This window comes from Chaetodon auriga, chromosome 5 (genome assembly GCF_051107435.1).
Source record: "Chaetodon auriga isolate fChaAug3 chromosome 5, fChaAug3.hap1, whole genome shotgun sequence".
Lineage (NCBI taxonomy): Eukaryota > Metazoa > Chordata > Actinopteri > Chaetodontiformes > Chaetodontidae > Chaetodon > Chaetodon auriga.
Window position 1 is genome coordinate 18126279 of NC_135078.1, and position 16580 is coordinate 18142858.

At 41.9% G+C, this 16580-nt stretch overlaps 2 protein-coding genes across 2 annotated transcripts; both read left to right on the forward strand.

Moving 5' to 3' along the window:
• The first annotated feature begins 72 nt into the window (after positions 1-72).
• On the forward strand, positions 73-10512 carry ercc8 (excision repair cross-complementation group 8). The gene is made up of 12 exons (XM_076731872.1): positions 73-457; positions 900-995; positions 1247-1348; positions 1794-1917; positions 2877-2958; positions 3926-3994; positions 4080-4146; positions 4716-4819; positions 5552-5676; positions 7527-7724; positions 8844-8939; positions 9435-10512. Exons 1-12 carry the CDS (start codon positions 381-383, stop codon positions 9498-9500), a joined length of 1206 nt encoding a protein of 401 aa, XP_076587987.1. The 5' UTR covers positions 73-380; the 3' UTR covers positions 9501-10512.
• Positions 10513-10797: 285 nt separating this feature from the next.
• On the forward strand, positions 10798-15822 carry elovl7a (ELOVL fatty acid elongase 7a). The gene is made up of 8 exons (XM_076731722.1): positions 10798-10918; positions 12645-12727; positions 12835-13025; positions 13408-13488; positions 13596-13652; positions 13762-13867; positions 13960-14096; positions 14217-15822. The coding sequence occupies exons 2-8, from the start codon at positions 12664-12666 to the stop codon at positions 14463-14465; spliced, it is 885 nt and encodes a 294-aa protein (XP_076587837.1). The 5' UTR covers positions 10798-10918; positions 12645-12663; the 3' UTR covers positions 14466-15822.
• Positions 15823-16580: the final 758 nt, after the last annotated feature.

A 16580-nucleotide genomic window follows, 5' to 3' on the forward strand; every position in this document is an offset into this window, starting at 1 on the left:
AACCAATAAACTGGTTTGTGATTGGACGGCTGTACTTGGCGAGCCAATCGCAGCATTCATCATAAAACAGACGTTACGTTCCAATATGGCGGCTCTTTGTGTTGTGTTTGTATGTTGCTGCGAAGCTAGTTGAAATTATTGTAAGATAAACAATAAATTTTGAAAGCAGAGTACCCCCAATAAGTTATGGATAGCGCATTAAGCTATCGCGGAGCTTTGAGTACCATGTCATGCCTGGCTGGACGTCCAGAATTTCAGTCTGGCTTAGAAATTTCAGTGTCAGTAGCATGGTAGCTGTTGAGCTAGGTTAGCTAACTGTAACATATCTTGAATACTAGCCCTGCTCTAAAATTAAGATCTATTTTCTGGAAATTGAAACAATGCTGGGGTTTCTGGCAGCAAGACAGGCTGGTCTGGATGACCCTCTGCGACTGAGACGTGCAGAGTCAACGAGAAGGTGAGAGAATCAGAATCGGCTTTATGTGTGCACATCCAAGGAATTTGACTCCGGTTTAAACATTGCACTCAGTGCAGGAAAAGATGAAGAGAACAGCTGACATGTCTGAATATGTGAGAAATTTTACTAGCCACAGATTGCAAATTTCACTCAATACATGACTTTTGTGCTAATCCAAATATCAAAATTTGTTCATTGTTCATTTTCTATGGATTGGTTAACTGAGGTAACTTAAGTCAAATAAGGCTTTCATTTTTTTCATATTTTCTCATTTGCAATGCATGTATTTGTTGTCCGTTTCCTTTATTGTATCTTTTCCAGTATTTTTTTTTTAATTGTATTTTTTTTTTTTTTTTGGTAATCTTCTCCTGCTGTAAAGGTTTAACATGAATTATCCAGTGTCCAGTGATACATAGTTCTTCCTCTGTCTGTTTCTCTAAAGAGTCCTCGGTCTGAAGTTGAATCCTGACAGAGACGTGGACAGAATCCATGGAAATGGCATCAACACCATTGACATTGATGTAATAGAGGGCAGATAGTAAGTCCACTTAGTCCTAATTTGGTATTACTGGTTTAGAGATTTCTACATTAAACAATTATACTTTTAATCAGATTTAAAAAGCTCAAGGGCTGACAGTTTCTTGGAACAATCTTCCCATCACCTCAGACATTTCTGTGATAAGTCTTCACAGACAACTGCTGTCAGTCATACTTTGGTAGAAAATACTTAGAAAGTTGTGTTGGAGGAAGTCACATCAGTCTGTGAAGTCAACCCTCTCTGTTGTTTAGCATGTTGTCCGGTGGAGCAGATGGAGTGATCGTCGTTTATGACCTGGAGAACTTCAGTGGGAAACCACAGTACACCTGCAAGGCAGTTTGCACAGTAGGCAGGTGAGTGTTACTCTGTGTACTCATGTCGTCCACTAGAGGGTAGCACTACATCAAGTTCTCACAGTGCTATGTCCAAAGCTCTTTCACAGCCATGTCCTTGAGGACACATACAATACATCTTATTTTGTACACCTAAACGCATGGCTCTGATTCTGATGCAGTTCTAATTTGTGGCAATGTGACCACAGTCTGAACATTCACTCATGTCAGTCCATGAAACATCCGTCATGAAAACATGCACCCACATGGCTGAACAGGGCTACAAGAGAATGTGCCATGGAGGTTTGCTGTGTGAATATAGCTTTATTGTCTGCACAGGGAACATTACATTGCATTACATTTATTTAGTTGTTGCTGATATCTAAAGTGACTTACAGTTAGCGCGTTGGACCATGAAGGTGGGTATCATTCTGATCACATTTTCGGGCTTCATTTTTTTAATCAGGTCGAGTCGGCACGTCCACAAATTCAGCGTTGAGACAGTCCAGTGGTATCCTTGTGACACAGGCATGTTTGTCTCCAGTTCCTTCGACAAGACCATGAAAGTCTGGGACACTGAGACACTGAAGGTACAATTAGTTCCCATGTGTGCAGTGTGTAAATTGGGATGAGCAAAATAAGAAAGACCTTTCATTATAATGCTGTCCAGTATAAACTTGGTCACAGTAGAGCAGAATCAACACATGAAATTATACACTAAACAGGTAACCTGGTGCATATGGAGAATGGTTCATTAAGTAACTGACATTTGTTTTCTTATAACTTCACTGCCCTTTCTCTCTTTTTGCTCTTTTCACTATCTCTTCCCGTCTCTTTCTTATTTTCTGCTTCATGCTTTCTACCTTTCTATGCCACATAGTCCCATATGGCAGCCCCTGAGCTGTGCTAGAGTTACACTGGCACCACGGTTACCTAAAAAGGTCAAGGAAGGGACAGAAAACAACCACCGCCCTTTCATTTGTTTTACTCTGTGTGTGTCTGTCTGTCTCCCACACAAACATACACAGTCATACCTGTTAAATTATTTATTAGACTTGTGTTTTTCCACATTAATGTGTGCTTTGCATTGGTGTGTGCACAATGTATTTGTATGTGTGGTATTTTTATGCAAACAGAGCCTCCTCTGTGTGTGTGTGTGTGCGCGCGCGTGCTTGTTGGCTGAGTCCATGCCGGTGCTGGCACACACTGACAGATGGGGCACAGAGAGGCTTTTTATATTTGCTGAAGAATTTGCATTGTAACCGCCACTGCTGCTCGGGTGAGCTGCCTTCTGAGCTGCTGCCCTCCCTCTCTGCTTGCTTTTATTTTGACCTAATTCATCCTCTAAACCCATTTCCAGCACTGTGGTGAGTTTATACAACAATTAGACTTTAAGGCCATGGCTTTATTGAAGGTCATGCTGTGTATTTTAGCATAAAATCAGGATGTTCATTCAGCGTACACACACAAATATACATAGCAATAAACATACAAATAGCTGAATTTCTGTCATAGCTCACTGACCCTCTCTGTCTGTCCATCTCTTCAGCCTGCTGAGGTGTTTGAGTTTGAGGGCAATGTCTACAGTCACCACCTGTCCCCCATCGCCAGGAAGCACAGTCTTATTGCAGGTGTGTGTGAATGCAGCCACAGTTTTTGCTGATCTCAGTGATGCAAAATAAACCAGCTGAAGAACCTGTTGATGTCACTGCGTGCTAAAAAAACATTGAACTTAAAACAAAAATCTCATTAGTTACCCTGTCAGTCAATCTGTTTCCCCAAGCAAGGTGCAGCATTTACCCCCACAGCACAACACAGACTCTGCCTTGTATCCCAGGTAGTTCAACATAGGTTCAGGTTCAGTGGCAGATTTCTGTGGAGAAAAAAATGTAGGAACTTAGATGCCATGTCAGCACGTCACCAGGCCGGATCAACAGGTTCCTCTTGCTTGCTGAGTATGAGCTCATGAATGCGCACGCAGGTGCTCTCTGTCATATTAACAAACACTCTTTTTGACACGCCTGCTTGGAAGGCAGACACAATTGCAATGTCTTTGTATGTATTTTGTGTCTCAGTGTGTCCTTCCATGTCAGTGGTGTTACAGATGCTTGTGAGACAAGTTAAAAACATCCCTGGAGTCTTGTATCTAACGAGAAAGACGATGTTAAGGAAATCTGTTCCTAAAAAGCAGCTCAGTAATTCTGCATAATTTGGGCTATTTAGAATTTATTGCCATTCTCATTTCACCCACTACCTTGCCCCCCTCCCCTGTACACATTCTGGGTGTGTTAGCTCACATTTATCAGAGGTTTGTATGAGTGTGTTTTCATATTTACCACACCTTCTCTGTGAGAACCTGAGACTCCAGTTTTTTTACCCTGCTGGAGTACCTTTCCCCTTATACACATGCTGTAGCAGATTATACTCACATATTTGTAAAATGTGTCAGTGTTGATAAGTAGGAATGCAATATTGAAACGACAATTGAATGAAATGTTGGGAAGTTAGGATTGTATTTCCCCCTTTTCAGGGTTTTACCTAATGGTAGCCTTTTTAGTGTCCTCCCTCAATTTTCTCTCCTTTTTCTTGCATTTTCAGTTGGTACCAAAAACCCTAAAATCCAGCTGTGTGACCTGAGGTCTGGTTCACGGATTCATGTTCTTCAGGGTTAGTGGACTAGACCACAAATACACACACTTATTTTTCCTGCTGTTTTTCCTCACACACATAAACAACAACTCTCCTCCTGTAGGTCACAGAGCAGAGGTCCTGTCTGTGCGCTGGTCGCCTAGATATGAGCACATCTTAGCCACTGCCAGGTAGGTGCTGTCAACTGCCAGGCTTTCTGTGGAGATTCACTCTAAAACCACCACCTATTTTGCCCTCAGAGCCACATTAAAGAATAATGGCAGGTACAGGACAATCTCTACCATGTCATGTCCCAGCAGTTCTTGTCATCTGAGTTCCTGCCCATCTGGCCACATTGCAGCCCTGAGTCAAGGATAATGCCACCACATCACATGCTAACTGTGGCACTCAAGTCGCCCTGTCAGTATAGCATATGGCAGATACAGTCCCCACCTGTTTTATGCTACATTAGACATGCTAATTAACCAATGGGGATCAGTGTGCTGTTGTCCCTGTGGACTGTAAGTGATTTTGAAAACAACTGGCACAGGGAGGCACTCAGAGAAGTGTGTGATATTCTATTATGGAGCAGCATGTTAATCCCCAACAGAAAACTGACCTTTAAAAACAAACACTGGCATATATTACACTTAGTGGGATGATCAATTATGCTCATTTTGAATAGTTTATAGGACTATATTTTCATGGATGAAACAGGAGAGTTGATAAACAGACTTAATTCCCTCCTTTTCCCTCTAAGTGCAGACAGCAAAGTGAAAGTATGGGATGTGCGTCGGGCTTCGGGTAGTCTCCTCACTCTGGACCAGCATAATGGAGACAAGTCAAAAGCGTCCTCTGAGGCAGGTATGGTTACCTCTCCCCTTTTCTTTCTTATCAAGTGTCTTTTTCCTCATTCATCCAGAGTGGGCAGGGCTCTTGGTGGATATTTTAGCCTTTATTTAGATGTGGAAAAATACAGGCACTGAAGGGCATAAGGACAGAAATTATTGTCAGATGGTCCCCTGGGGTGTAATTTGCAGGGTAAAAATTGCTCGTATGCTGATGTGGTGCGTCATCCTGTCATATTTTTCCCCTGTCTCAGTCATATCAATTTACCAATCACTGCCAAGGATGTCCATTTAGCAACTGCACAGTATAGCATATATAACTTACAGTTGTGCTGCACAGACATACAGTATACACACAAGAGGAGCTGATGTGCACATATACCCAAAAGTGTATTGATGTACAAACTAAAAAAACTGGAGGGCACATTGATCTATAGTCACTGAATGAACCCTCCTGGGAACTGATGCCTCTATTGCTATGTTTAAAAGCAGAAAATGAAGCCTTTTACAGCAACATTTTCCTTCTCTCAGATGTGATGTCAAAGAGCTTTCAGCGGAGTCGATTTAACACCGCTGAGTGTGTCTGTCTGGAGGAGTGCTCAACATTCTGTACATACAGTTTCTGTTTTTTTTTTTTGCCGGCACTCCTGTTTGTGTTCTAACCAAAAAATGTGTGGTGTTGGTTCTTTACAAAGAGGAAATAGATGACAAATGCATGTTATCATGTCATAACTGTGTTTTTAACCAGTGAATACAGCTCATAATGGCAGAGTGAATGGCCTGTGCTTTACTGCCGATGGCCTCCACCTCCTCACTACTGGAACTGATGATCGTATGCGACTGTGGAATAGTGCCACTGGGGAAAATACACTGGTAAGGAGTGTGTGAGTGAGTGAGTGAGTGAGTGAGTGAATGAGTGAAAGAGAGAGAGAGTAAAGTAAATGGTCATTCTTAACCTACCTTGATTACTTTTTTGGATTATGCAAATTGGGCAGTTGTAGACCCATTTCATTTGCCTTTCCCCAACCGGATCCTTGAAAGAAGTGTGAAAAACAATTTGAATAGATACCTGAAATGCACTGGATTGAGACCATCTGGTCTGGTTTTGGAACCTGCAGAAACTGTTCTTGTTGTGGTCATCAGTGATTTCTGTAAAACAGGTTCAGTCCAGATGTCTGTCCTGGATCTCAGCGCTCCTTTTGACACCTGTTTTTAATTTCAAAGTACTATTTATCACTGTGTTACAAGTGGAGTTCCACAAAGCTCAGTCTTGGGTCCTGTTGTAGTGCAATTATACATGCATACAGTTGAGTGATATTTTGTAGAAACCCTATTAACATGTGGTGGATAAGTAGTAAGTTTGTCTGAGATATTCAGTCAGATCTAAACCTACAGCCAGCAGGCTTGCATGCAGGCTGTAAAACCAAAACACATATACACAAACAACATAAACACATATAAAGCAAGCTGTGTTTGCATTTGATTTGGTTTAAATACCAAAATATTTATCTGTATTGGTGAAATGTATTGAATTTAGAACATTAATCTATGAGTTCTTCAACAACAAGAACAACAAAGGAAACATGATTTTTTTTTTTGGCAAAAGTATCTTCAAAGAACCACAAACAAACAAGGGCGATTAGACTTGTGACATCCCAGAAGCTTGAGGACACTTTCATTACTACCAGATCACTGTCTTGTCTTCTTCTCTGGACTTCTTTAAGACTTAACTCTCTTCAGCTCAACCCTGTTCATAATTCTTTACACAGCCCTCCAGTGACTCCTAGACATGATGTTTACTATTTCTTGGCAGCCACCATTCTCAACATTCAGGAGCTTACCTGGGGCTGTCTTAGTACGGAAATGATTGAAATTTCTGTGAAAGACTGCCAAAATGATCTACAATTTGACCTGCTTCTCTTGAGTTTGGTTTTTAAGTTGCCACTTTTCTTCAGTTTTTAGGGGCACAGGAGAATTTTTATTTAACGGCAGTGCTTTCTCCTGTAAATTGTGTGATATCCTTCAAAAATTGGGATACAATCAAGCAAAGAGAAGGAGCTCCTAAAATGATTATCATTCAGAAATGATAAAGTGGGAGAAATTAGTGTGTAAACAAGTAAAACAGGGATTAATGTTGCGAGAAATCAACCAGCACAAACCAGCTATTTGCCACTGTCAAGCAGCCTTGTTTACGTCACTCCTCTTTCAGGCTCTTGAGGACAGACTCTTTGACTACTTTAGGTTTGGTAATAGAAAAGAGGTGGCAGGAAGTCTCACACGGATCCCTCTGAATGACTGAACTGGCAGGATTCCAGTCTCTAAGAAACTTTGCTTTATAGGGTTGGATCTGTGAAAAAAAATGGAAAATTTGTATAATCAACCACATACACAACCCCACACCACAGAGACATAAGCTTACCCTAAAGCCAAGGGAAGCTATACCATTTCCCTGGGCTCTCATGCAGTCTTCTGTTCTGATTTCCTGCTCTGCTGTATCATACTGTGGTTGCCATGGTGGAAATTTTTCCATCATCAGGCTGTACCATAAGATAGCTAGTGGCTTAAAGGGTGGGTTAACTTTTCTCCTGGGCAAAGAGTTAGATTGTAGATGAGGTAATGGGGATATCGGGTGCATGTTGGGGGATGTGAAAGGAAAGGTATTATTATGGCATCCTGGCTTAACATATTCTGAACCTTGTGTGCCTTCACTGTGTGTCCCACAGGTAAATTATGGGAAGGTCTCCAATGAGAGTCGGAAGAGGCTACAGTTCACAGTGTCACGCGGCTGCAGCCCAGAGTTTGTGTTCGTGCCATGTGGCAGCTCAGTCGCGGTGTATGCCCTCCACACAGGAGAGCTGGTGACGATGCTCAGGGGTCACTACAACAACGTCGACTGCTGCGAGTTCCACCCAGACTACCAGGTGAGACGCAGCCGAGTCCCAGGTGTGACTGCTCCCTGCATCCAGCCAGTCAGTCAGCCAGGTCTAGTTGGTCTCTTGTACATTTAGAGCAGTCAGCTCAGTTTATTTCTGCCCATCATGTTTTTGATTCATCTCTTCAAGGTACAAGGTTCATGTATTTATCATTTTACAACACAGGGTCGTAAAATGAAATGCTACCCCTTTCTGCCGAATAGCTAATAAGTCAAAAAAGATGAAACAAATATTTTATGACTTGAGGAGTGTCACAGCAATGAGGAACGAAGCTGCTCTGCAGTGTGCTGGTACGGCAGCGGATACTTCTGTATCGCTTGCCAGATGCCAGCAGGGTGACAGCCTTCATGGTGCTGTCACTGCAACAAGGGCTATTAGAAATTTGCAATCACCATGGCAGTCTTAAACGAGCCGCTTCCCCCGGACAGATAACATGGTTAAGTCAACATTTCCCAAGCTATGCTGAGCTAATATAAATGCAAATACAGGCATCCCCTTTGTCTGACCCAAGTTATTGCTGGCAGCCATAATGTCAACAGTACCTGTGTGTAATTTTTAACTGTGTTACTTTAGTTTAGCGACAAGAGGTTCAGCACTGCAAGATTCAAATATCACAGATGCAAGTTGAACATAAAGGTAATAAGATGAATATACAAGCATAAAACAAATGAACATAATAATAAAAATAGCACACTGACTAATAGTACTGTGCATCCAAGTGGCTATTGCTGTGTGTCAGACTCATCTGGTGTCATGCATGCAGGTTTTGCATGTGCAACATAAGAATGCCGTTTGGCAGCTTGTCACTCCGGAGAGCTCAGGGGGGAATGTGTTGTATTGCATTGACACTGATCAGTCCCACAGCAGAGACCGTGTGTCCCATGAGTTCTCTCGCATAACGTGGACAGTTTTGAGCTCATTAATTATTTTACTCTTAGTCCCAGTCATGCTGAGTCACGCTGGTTTTCCCTGGGTGCCGATGTCATTGTTTGGTTATGTGTTAAGATGAAGTTCCTGCTGTAACAGCAGTTCTTCTTTTATTTCCGGTGAACAATGTGTGAAGCATTGTGTCAGAACCGAGGTATCCATGTTCTTCTTTGCACGTAGGAGCTCTATAGCGGAGGTAAAGACTGTAATATCCTGGCGTGGGTTCCTGTCCTTCGTGCCGCAGATGTGGAAGAAGAGTCAAACTGTGCCAATAAGGTAGGAAACAAGATAAGGAGAAGACCTATTAGGAACTATTGAGGAATTACTTACAAGATTAAATCGGTTTCAAGTGTTTTGTATCATTATGTTGTATCGTAAGGTCCAATGACAATCTCAGTGTGAGCACAGTTATTAAAAGCTGTCAATTTTTAAACTTTTCTTGGTTTGTTGTCATGTCAGACATGAGATCATAGATGAACTGGTTGTCAGTTGAAATGATGACACCTCAGTGTTACCTGGCACATGATAATAACACCACCACTCAACTGTGCCTATTCCTCCTCCAGTAGTGCTTATTGAATTACAATTGGATCCTAATCACATTTTTCTTTTTTTACATTACATTTATCAGATAAACTCAGCAATAGTTTTTTTTCCCCACAGTGTGCACCCATGTATGGTTGTGATTTGTATTGTGTTGTAATGGATGTATTTAAAGAATTACCTTAATTCAGATTTGCATATTGAGCTGGATGTCCTGGTTCCTTGCAGGCTGCTGCGGGCCCGTCGTCAGTGAACCCTGCCTTTCAGGATGCATGGAGCAGTGATGAAGATTAATGCTGGTGTTTTGAGTGTGTGGAGAGGCTGTAGATGTGCAGGTGTGTGACCATGCAAATGAGCACACATCCTTCACGATTAACTTGTCAAAACATGACAGGTCCACGGATACCTGGGAAGATAATGATGGGTTCAGGGAAATTTCCTGTTTCATCATTGCAGACAAAGATGAAGGCCTTAACATGACAATGTGTAAATAATTGTATGACTTCATAAAGATGCACAATGTCATGAATGTTTGAGGGTTTTTTTTTTTTTTTTTTACATTTGATATAACTTCGTCAGTGTTGTATATTTTTTTCTATTTGACTGTAAAGCCCACATGGTCCGTGCTATGCATAACAAGGATTATGTTGCTAAAGTCCTCTTAACCTTCTGCAAAACATTTTTGTATTTTTAATAACTTATTATAGCCATGGGGGATGTCTGACATTGTACAAATTATGTTTACAGCTTAAAGGTTTGAGTTTTTGAGACAAGCAGAATGTCGTTTCACCACATTCACACCTGTGATGATGCTGACACTTTATCCGGTGTAGACATTTTGTAAAAGGTACGCAAGATTTTGCTTAAAGGGACACTGTACTGCTCAGAGATAGAGATGTGCAAGCTTTTAAAATAGATGTGGTGTCAGTTCTTCAGTTTGTGTCTTTCTGTAGCTGAAGTGAAAAGAGACAGCCCAACAATCCTCACATGGGAGGAATTGGGCAATCGGTTAGCACTTTCTGATACTAGCAGGCAAGACTGATACTAAAACCCCTTCTCTCTTCCCACCCCCCCCACAGTTTTACACATTGTTTTTGTTAGCAGGTGAACACCTGCAAACCAAATGAGCCCCCGCCTCCAAACCAGTGATTGTGAATAAGAAAACAACTATTTACTATCATTTCAATTACACTCCGTCATTTAAGGCTCCAGTCTGCTATTTCCCAAATTCCCTGAAGTGTCTTGAATTGTACAGTTTTTAATGAATTAATTGATCGTCTTACAATAAAAGCACTTTGAATGCTGCCTTGTTTCTTTAACCTGTGTGATCTTGCTGTAGTTTTAGGGAGGTTGTGGAAAAAAACAGCACTAATTGTACATTTTTTTTGGACTGAAACCAATGATAATCAAGTCGGAAGAGGACATACAGTATTGTTGCAATATCTTTCCGATGAGACATCGTTCAGCAATGAGCTTGATTCGAGCTATGTCGAACCACAAATTGGCCAATCAGCGAACGAGAAGGCTCGCTTTTAGACCAGACCCCGCCCTCCTGAGGCTGCCATAAGGAGGGAGCAGAACGCGCTCTGTCAGAACGTGAACAGCAGGAAACACACCTGTTGAGGAGCTGCAGGTGACCCAGGAATTTGGATACAAGCAATTTGACGGACCAAAAGCGCTTTCTTTGAGAATCGGCGGCGGCAGAACTAAAGGTTAGTGAAGTTTGACTTTTTGTGAACCGAATACGAGTTCAGGTATTTTACAAAGATAAAACTGCGGAGATGAACAAAAGCGTGCTGTGGATCACTGAGCTATTTCCTGTCGTTGAGCGTTAGATGGAAGCTGTTGGACTTGTTTTTCACCCCCCACCTGGTGCTCATCAACTTCACTCCCTTGATGCGGATTACACCGAAACTGGTGTGGGAAATAATCTGAAATTGTCTGAAAATACGAATTCTCCATTTGGATGCCTTTTATAAACGGCGAAGCATCTTACCAAAAGTTAAATTAGGTGCTGTTTCCAAACATCACTTAAGACTCAAAACTAGTTTCCACTTTAATTGTGTCTATTGTGTGAGGGGGCAGCATCCACAAGTCTGCCTCAGCCACTGAATCCCGCGGGGCCATGTGTTTTAGTCTATGTGAACGTGTGTTTTAATCTATGTAAACCGTGGGAGTTTACACCAATGTGGAGGTGTGCCGTGGGAGAAGCAGCCTTTGACATCCTGATTACAACGTTAATTGGCATGTCAAGGCTTGCCATGTCTTCATTAATGGAGAAACTCCAGACAGCCATGCCTGTTTTTCACAGTTCACCCAGTGACTTTACCCAGGCCCTGCTCTGGATGCGTTCAGGTAGACACACCTTGAAAACCTGTTACGAGCCCGGAGCTTACATGTGGCTGATGTGTTTAATTGCGTTTACTCACTCGCTCCAAACAAAACAAGGGTTCATCTCCAAACAAATCTTGATTTATTTGAGATTTAGTTTTGATTTCTGCTGTGGTACAGGGAGAAGTTTCCCCATGGAATATTTCCATACCACAATCACGTTTCATAAACCAGTCAAGCCAGTCAGTGTGTGAACCTTAGTTACCCCACTGTGACCAGTATGAACCTGGAAACTCCCAGCCAGGGATCACCCAAGTCCTTCATTTTATACAGCTGCTTGATTTTGAACTCCAGAGCCATCAGACTGGGGAGACACCGGGATCATGGAGACATGTAGTCCCATTTACCATCAGATTTGGTTTAAGCTGGCTGTTATTCTAACATTGCATAATGTGAATAAATTGTAAGCCCCTTTCTTTTAACCCCACACATCGTAGTTGCCAAAGATCATCTGCCCACCTTCAGTGTTCCCACTGAGTGAACTGAAAGCCTGTTTGATTCGTGTTTGCTCATCTTTTAAAGTTAGGAAAAACATGGACTGTATTATAACTGGACAGCAACTGAATTTTACATTAGCCATGTGCACACGATACTTGGATAAATTCGAGTCGCACTGTTGTTCTCTCTGAAAACAGAGACACGGACTGCTACTCATTGTACTCCCCGTACACTCTTGGCTTTGTCTTCCTCAGATGCTCAGAGGGGCTGCGAAGAATGGCTGAGTGGCCTGTTCCCCTAATACAGTCCAGCCTTTGAGTCCCAGCAATGTGTAGTTCAAGTTGAACTGCAAGAGTCGAGCATGGTTCAGTTTTATCAGATACCAGCTGCATGTGGGAGAGAGAGCTGTGTGCTCAAACTTACTTCCTGTGTAAAGTGGAGGAACTGGTTGCCATTAATAACTTCAGCAAAGTTCCTCATTGTGAAACTTTGCTGCGGTGTTCATGTTCTCATTAAAACCACTTGTTCTCCCAGTGGTGCATTCAGCAGTTTGTGAACGTTTCAGTAAATAGAGGCCTTTTTGGTTGTTCTTTGCCTTTGCTCTTCCAGGTGAATTGCAAGTCTGAAAATGGAGTTTGACAATATAAAGTCCTCGGCCGCACTCATTTATGATGAGTTCTTCCAAAGTGCAGGTGAGTCTCATGAGCATTCATTGATTTAACACCCTGCACTGCCATCACACGCCGATTCATGTCTTAACCCCGATCTCACAAACCTGCCCACCGTACTTCTGTTACAGACACGCGGACGGCGGACTGGTTCCTCATGTCGTCTCCTCTACCCCAAACGCTCATCATCTCTGCATACATTTACTTTGTCACATCGCTGGGGCCTCGGATAATGGAGAACCGCAAAGCCTTTGACCTCAAAGGACTCCTCATAGTCTACAACTTCAGCGTGGTGGCTCTCTCGCTCTACATGTGCTACGAAGTGAGTCATCAAGTCATCTTTTAGTGCACAGCTCGCATGTAGTGTTTGCTGCTGACATAATTCTTAAGAAGTTTATCCAACAATGCATGCCACAGGCTCGCAGAGGAGCAAACCTTAGGATTTCTTGTATTGTTGAGCTCTTTGTGAAGAACAGAGCCGTGACATGCCATTGGCAGTATTGTGAAATGGTTTTGTTCGTTGATTTTTTTTTTTTTTTTTTAGGCAGGTGTAGTCTCTCCATTCATTGTAATCTGCAAATATTTCCTCAGATCTGAATAACTTCAGCTTGACTTTTTTTGGTATTATTACACTGTATGTCCAAACTTTCCTATAAAAGCCTCAGTTACTGGTGAATGATCACACTTTGCACTGTTTTCTTCAGTTTGTGATGTCAGGATGGGGAACAGGATACTCTTTTCACTGTGACCTGGTCAACTACTCCGATTCACCGCAGGCTGTAAGGGTAAGTCACTCCTCCACAGATGGGGATGTATTGCAGCACATGACTGAATCTGACACTGATCATGTATTAAGATCTGGATGTACTAAAATATTCTTTGTCTCCTCTAGATGGCAGCAACTTGCTGGCTTTACTACTTCTCAAAGTTCATAGAGATGCTGGACACGGTAAGTCAAAAAAATCATTGTCAGACATTTGAAAACCCTTCCTGATACATCTACCATTTGTCAGTTAGTCTTTTTTTTGACCCAGGCTATACTTGTGTGCTCTTTCCAGGTCTTCTTTGTGCTGAGGAAGAAGAACAGCCAGGTGACATTTCTTCATGTCTACCATCACTCAATCATGCCCTTCACCTGGTGGTTTGGGGTTCGGTTTGCACCAGGTAGGACAGCCTTTTCTCTTATGCACGAGCAATATTTTCCATGACTTTTTGATATTGTGACTTATCATTCCTGACACACTCCCTGTTTTCAGGTGGCATGGGAACATTCCACGCCCTGCTGAACTGTGTCGTCCATGTCATCATGTACTCGTATTACGGCCTGACCGCCATGGGTCCCAGCTACCAGAAGTACCTGTGGTGGAAGAAATACCTCACTACCATTCAGCTGGTGCGTTAACTGATCTGATGCAGCCTACTCTTTATTTTCAGTCTTAAAAGTGTAGCTGATGAGTACCTGCGGTGAATCTTGGCAGTAGAATTGACCCTTCCCCTCATTGTTTTTCCCCAGATCCAGTTTGTTATGGTGACCAGCCACATCTGCCAGTATTTCTTCATGAAAGACTGCCCCTACCAGTTCCCCATCTTCATCTACATCATCGGCTCGTATGGCATGATTTTCTTGTTCCTCTTCCTCAACTTCTGGTACCACGCCTACACCAAGGGCAAGAGGCTGCCTAAAGTGCTGCAGGCTCAGACATGGGCGCACCACACCAACGGAGTTATGAACGGAAACGTCAATCATGAAAAAGACGAGTGACGCAAGACTCAGCTCATCAGGGGTTTCGGGGTCAACCTCTTTTACGTAAGAAAACCACTGCAGTCTGAGATTGAACCCCAGGTTGTTTGGACTTTTTTTGTTTGTTTGTTTGTTTTTGTTTTTTGATTGGTTCTCTACTTGCATCTGCAACAGACAATCTTTAAATTATGACCAAAGCAATATTTAAGAGGCTTATTGGACCCAAGCTTGAAGGTTTTGTTTTTTTGTTTTAATTTTTGTTTACACTGAAGGTAAGGCCCAAGTTCTGCTACTGAAGTTTCCAATAATCCCTCCTTTTTGTACTCTAGTTAAAAAAATTTTTATTTTTTTTTTCCCTGAAATCAACTCTGGTATTCAGACTGAGTGTAGCGCCTGTAGGACCCTTGGCTGTACAGTCATGCTGGGCCTCCTCAAAAAGCTTCGAATGCTGAGATCACGTTGCACGTTTGTGACTTGATCTTACTTCTCAGAGGACTTTTAGGAAATCCAGTTTAGTGTCTTATTTTTTTATAAGTTGCACACTGAAAAGTTAAGGTTTGTTTATTTCACTCGATCTAAAATGACGTCGACACTTCTGTGTCTATATGGTGTTCGGGCTACACATGCAACATACAGAAGAGGGTGCTTTTTAAGTTTTTGTCACATGCATGTCTACGGCTTGAGTCACAGCTGCTGCTGATGGGACAGACATCCAGTGAAAAGTGCCATCTTTGTACAGTGGAGGGTTTCTTGTGTCATATGAAGCGTTGGCGTGACAGATGTCAGAGGAATGCTGATGGCCCACTGTGCGTCTTGTAGGATCCAAAGCAGAGCTAGAGTTTCACTACTTTCTTACTGATGCACATTGCAAAATAATTGTTTTACAGGGCCACAGTATGCACAATTACAGATTTAGCCAGTCAGAAAAGACGAGCAGCCTTGCTTGCCTGCTTTTTAAGTATTTTTGCTTCATGTGTTGAAGCTCTGTGGCAAACAGGGTCTTCGGATGGCTGGAGTCAGGCAGTACCTTTGCCCTGAGGTCCATGGAGTGGTTTTACAAATAGTTATGATGATCTTCAACTGAAGTGAATGTAACACTCAGCTTCCTTTGGTGACTGAGGGCACAGGATCGAGCTTGGCCCAGCAGTGGAAAGAGGTCCGCCGGTTTTATTCAGGTTCAAGCCCATGTTAACACTAAAGATTTACAGTGCATATAAATGGGGGTGAACTTTTTTTTTTTTGTTTTTTGTTTTGTTCGTTCAGTTTCCGCATAAGATCCCTTATTATACCAGTAGTTAATACTGTAAAAAATTGTGACATGAAATGTTTATATTGTATTTTATATGTATTTATATAAAATAAATGATCAATGTACTTTGAATTGGTCTCATTTTGCTTTTTTCTATCTGGAAGTTAAAGTAAAAATAACAAATCCCCACCTAGACAGAGTGACATAATGATTGCAAATAAACACTAAGATTATTGGAGAAACCAGATTTTTATATGTATATATATATATATATATATATATATATATATATATGCAGCTTCATTGCAGAAATTACTAGATTGAACTTTGCATGTATAAACTACCCTTGATTAGTTTTTCTTGCAGACTACAGCTTCACTTGCGCTGCAATGCTACATAGGAAGATTGCCCCACTAATGATGCTTTCTGGTAAGTTAAAAATCTAAGATAAGTTGTAGGTGATCCAAATGCACACTCTTCAAGCATTTCGGGGAAAAAGTTCTCTAAAGGGAAATGGGGAGCCACATGCACAGGATGCAGTTCTAATCTTGGCCAAATCTTGTGGCTGGCAGTAAATGTATTTGATATATTTTCTCACAATAACATTTGGTAAGATCTGATGGGAAACACAAACTTCTCCAGTCAATGCTGACTTTGTGAGATTCCTGTTTTGTTGTTGAGTAATGCTTAGACCTGATTATAATAACTTGTCACCAGTAGGGGGTGCTGTTTACCAGACTACGGAAGGGTTGCCATCTGGTTTTCAGTGCACTGTAGTAAGATAGATCACCACACAACAATAGATACAATTAATTTCACATTCATGAAAAAGCATGGCGGCACCCCTGCTAGAAGTCATCTGGTTGAATGTATTTTTGAGCTCCATT

Coding starts and splice junctions, on each gene's coding strand:
- elovl7a (XM_076731722.1), top strand. CDS start 12,664: ATGGAGTTTGACAATATAAAGTCCTCGGCCGCACTCATTTATGATGAG. Junction 13,868..13,959: donor TGGGGTTCGGTTTGCACCAG/GTAGGACAGCCT, acceptor CCCTGTTTTCAG/GTGGCATGGGAACATTCCAC. Junction 14,097..14,216: donor ACCTCACTACCATTCAGCTG/GTGCGTTAACTG, acceptor GTTTTTCCCCAG/ATCCAGTTTGTTATGGTGAC.
- ercc8 (XM_076731872.1), top strand. CDS start 381: ATGCTGGGGTTTCTGGCAGCAAGACAGGCTGGTCTGGATGACCCTCTG. Junction 458..899: donor CGTGCAGAGTCAACGAGAAG/GTGAGAGAATCA, acceptor GTTTCTCTAAAG/AGTCCTCGGTCTGAAGTTGA. Junction 996..1,246: donor GATGTAATAGAGGGCAGATA/GTAAGTCCACTT, acceptor TCTGTTGTTTAG/CATGTTGTCCGGTGGAGCAG.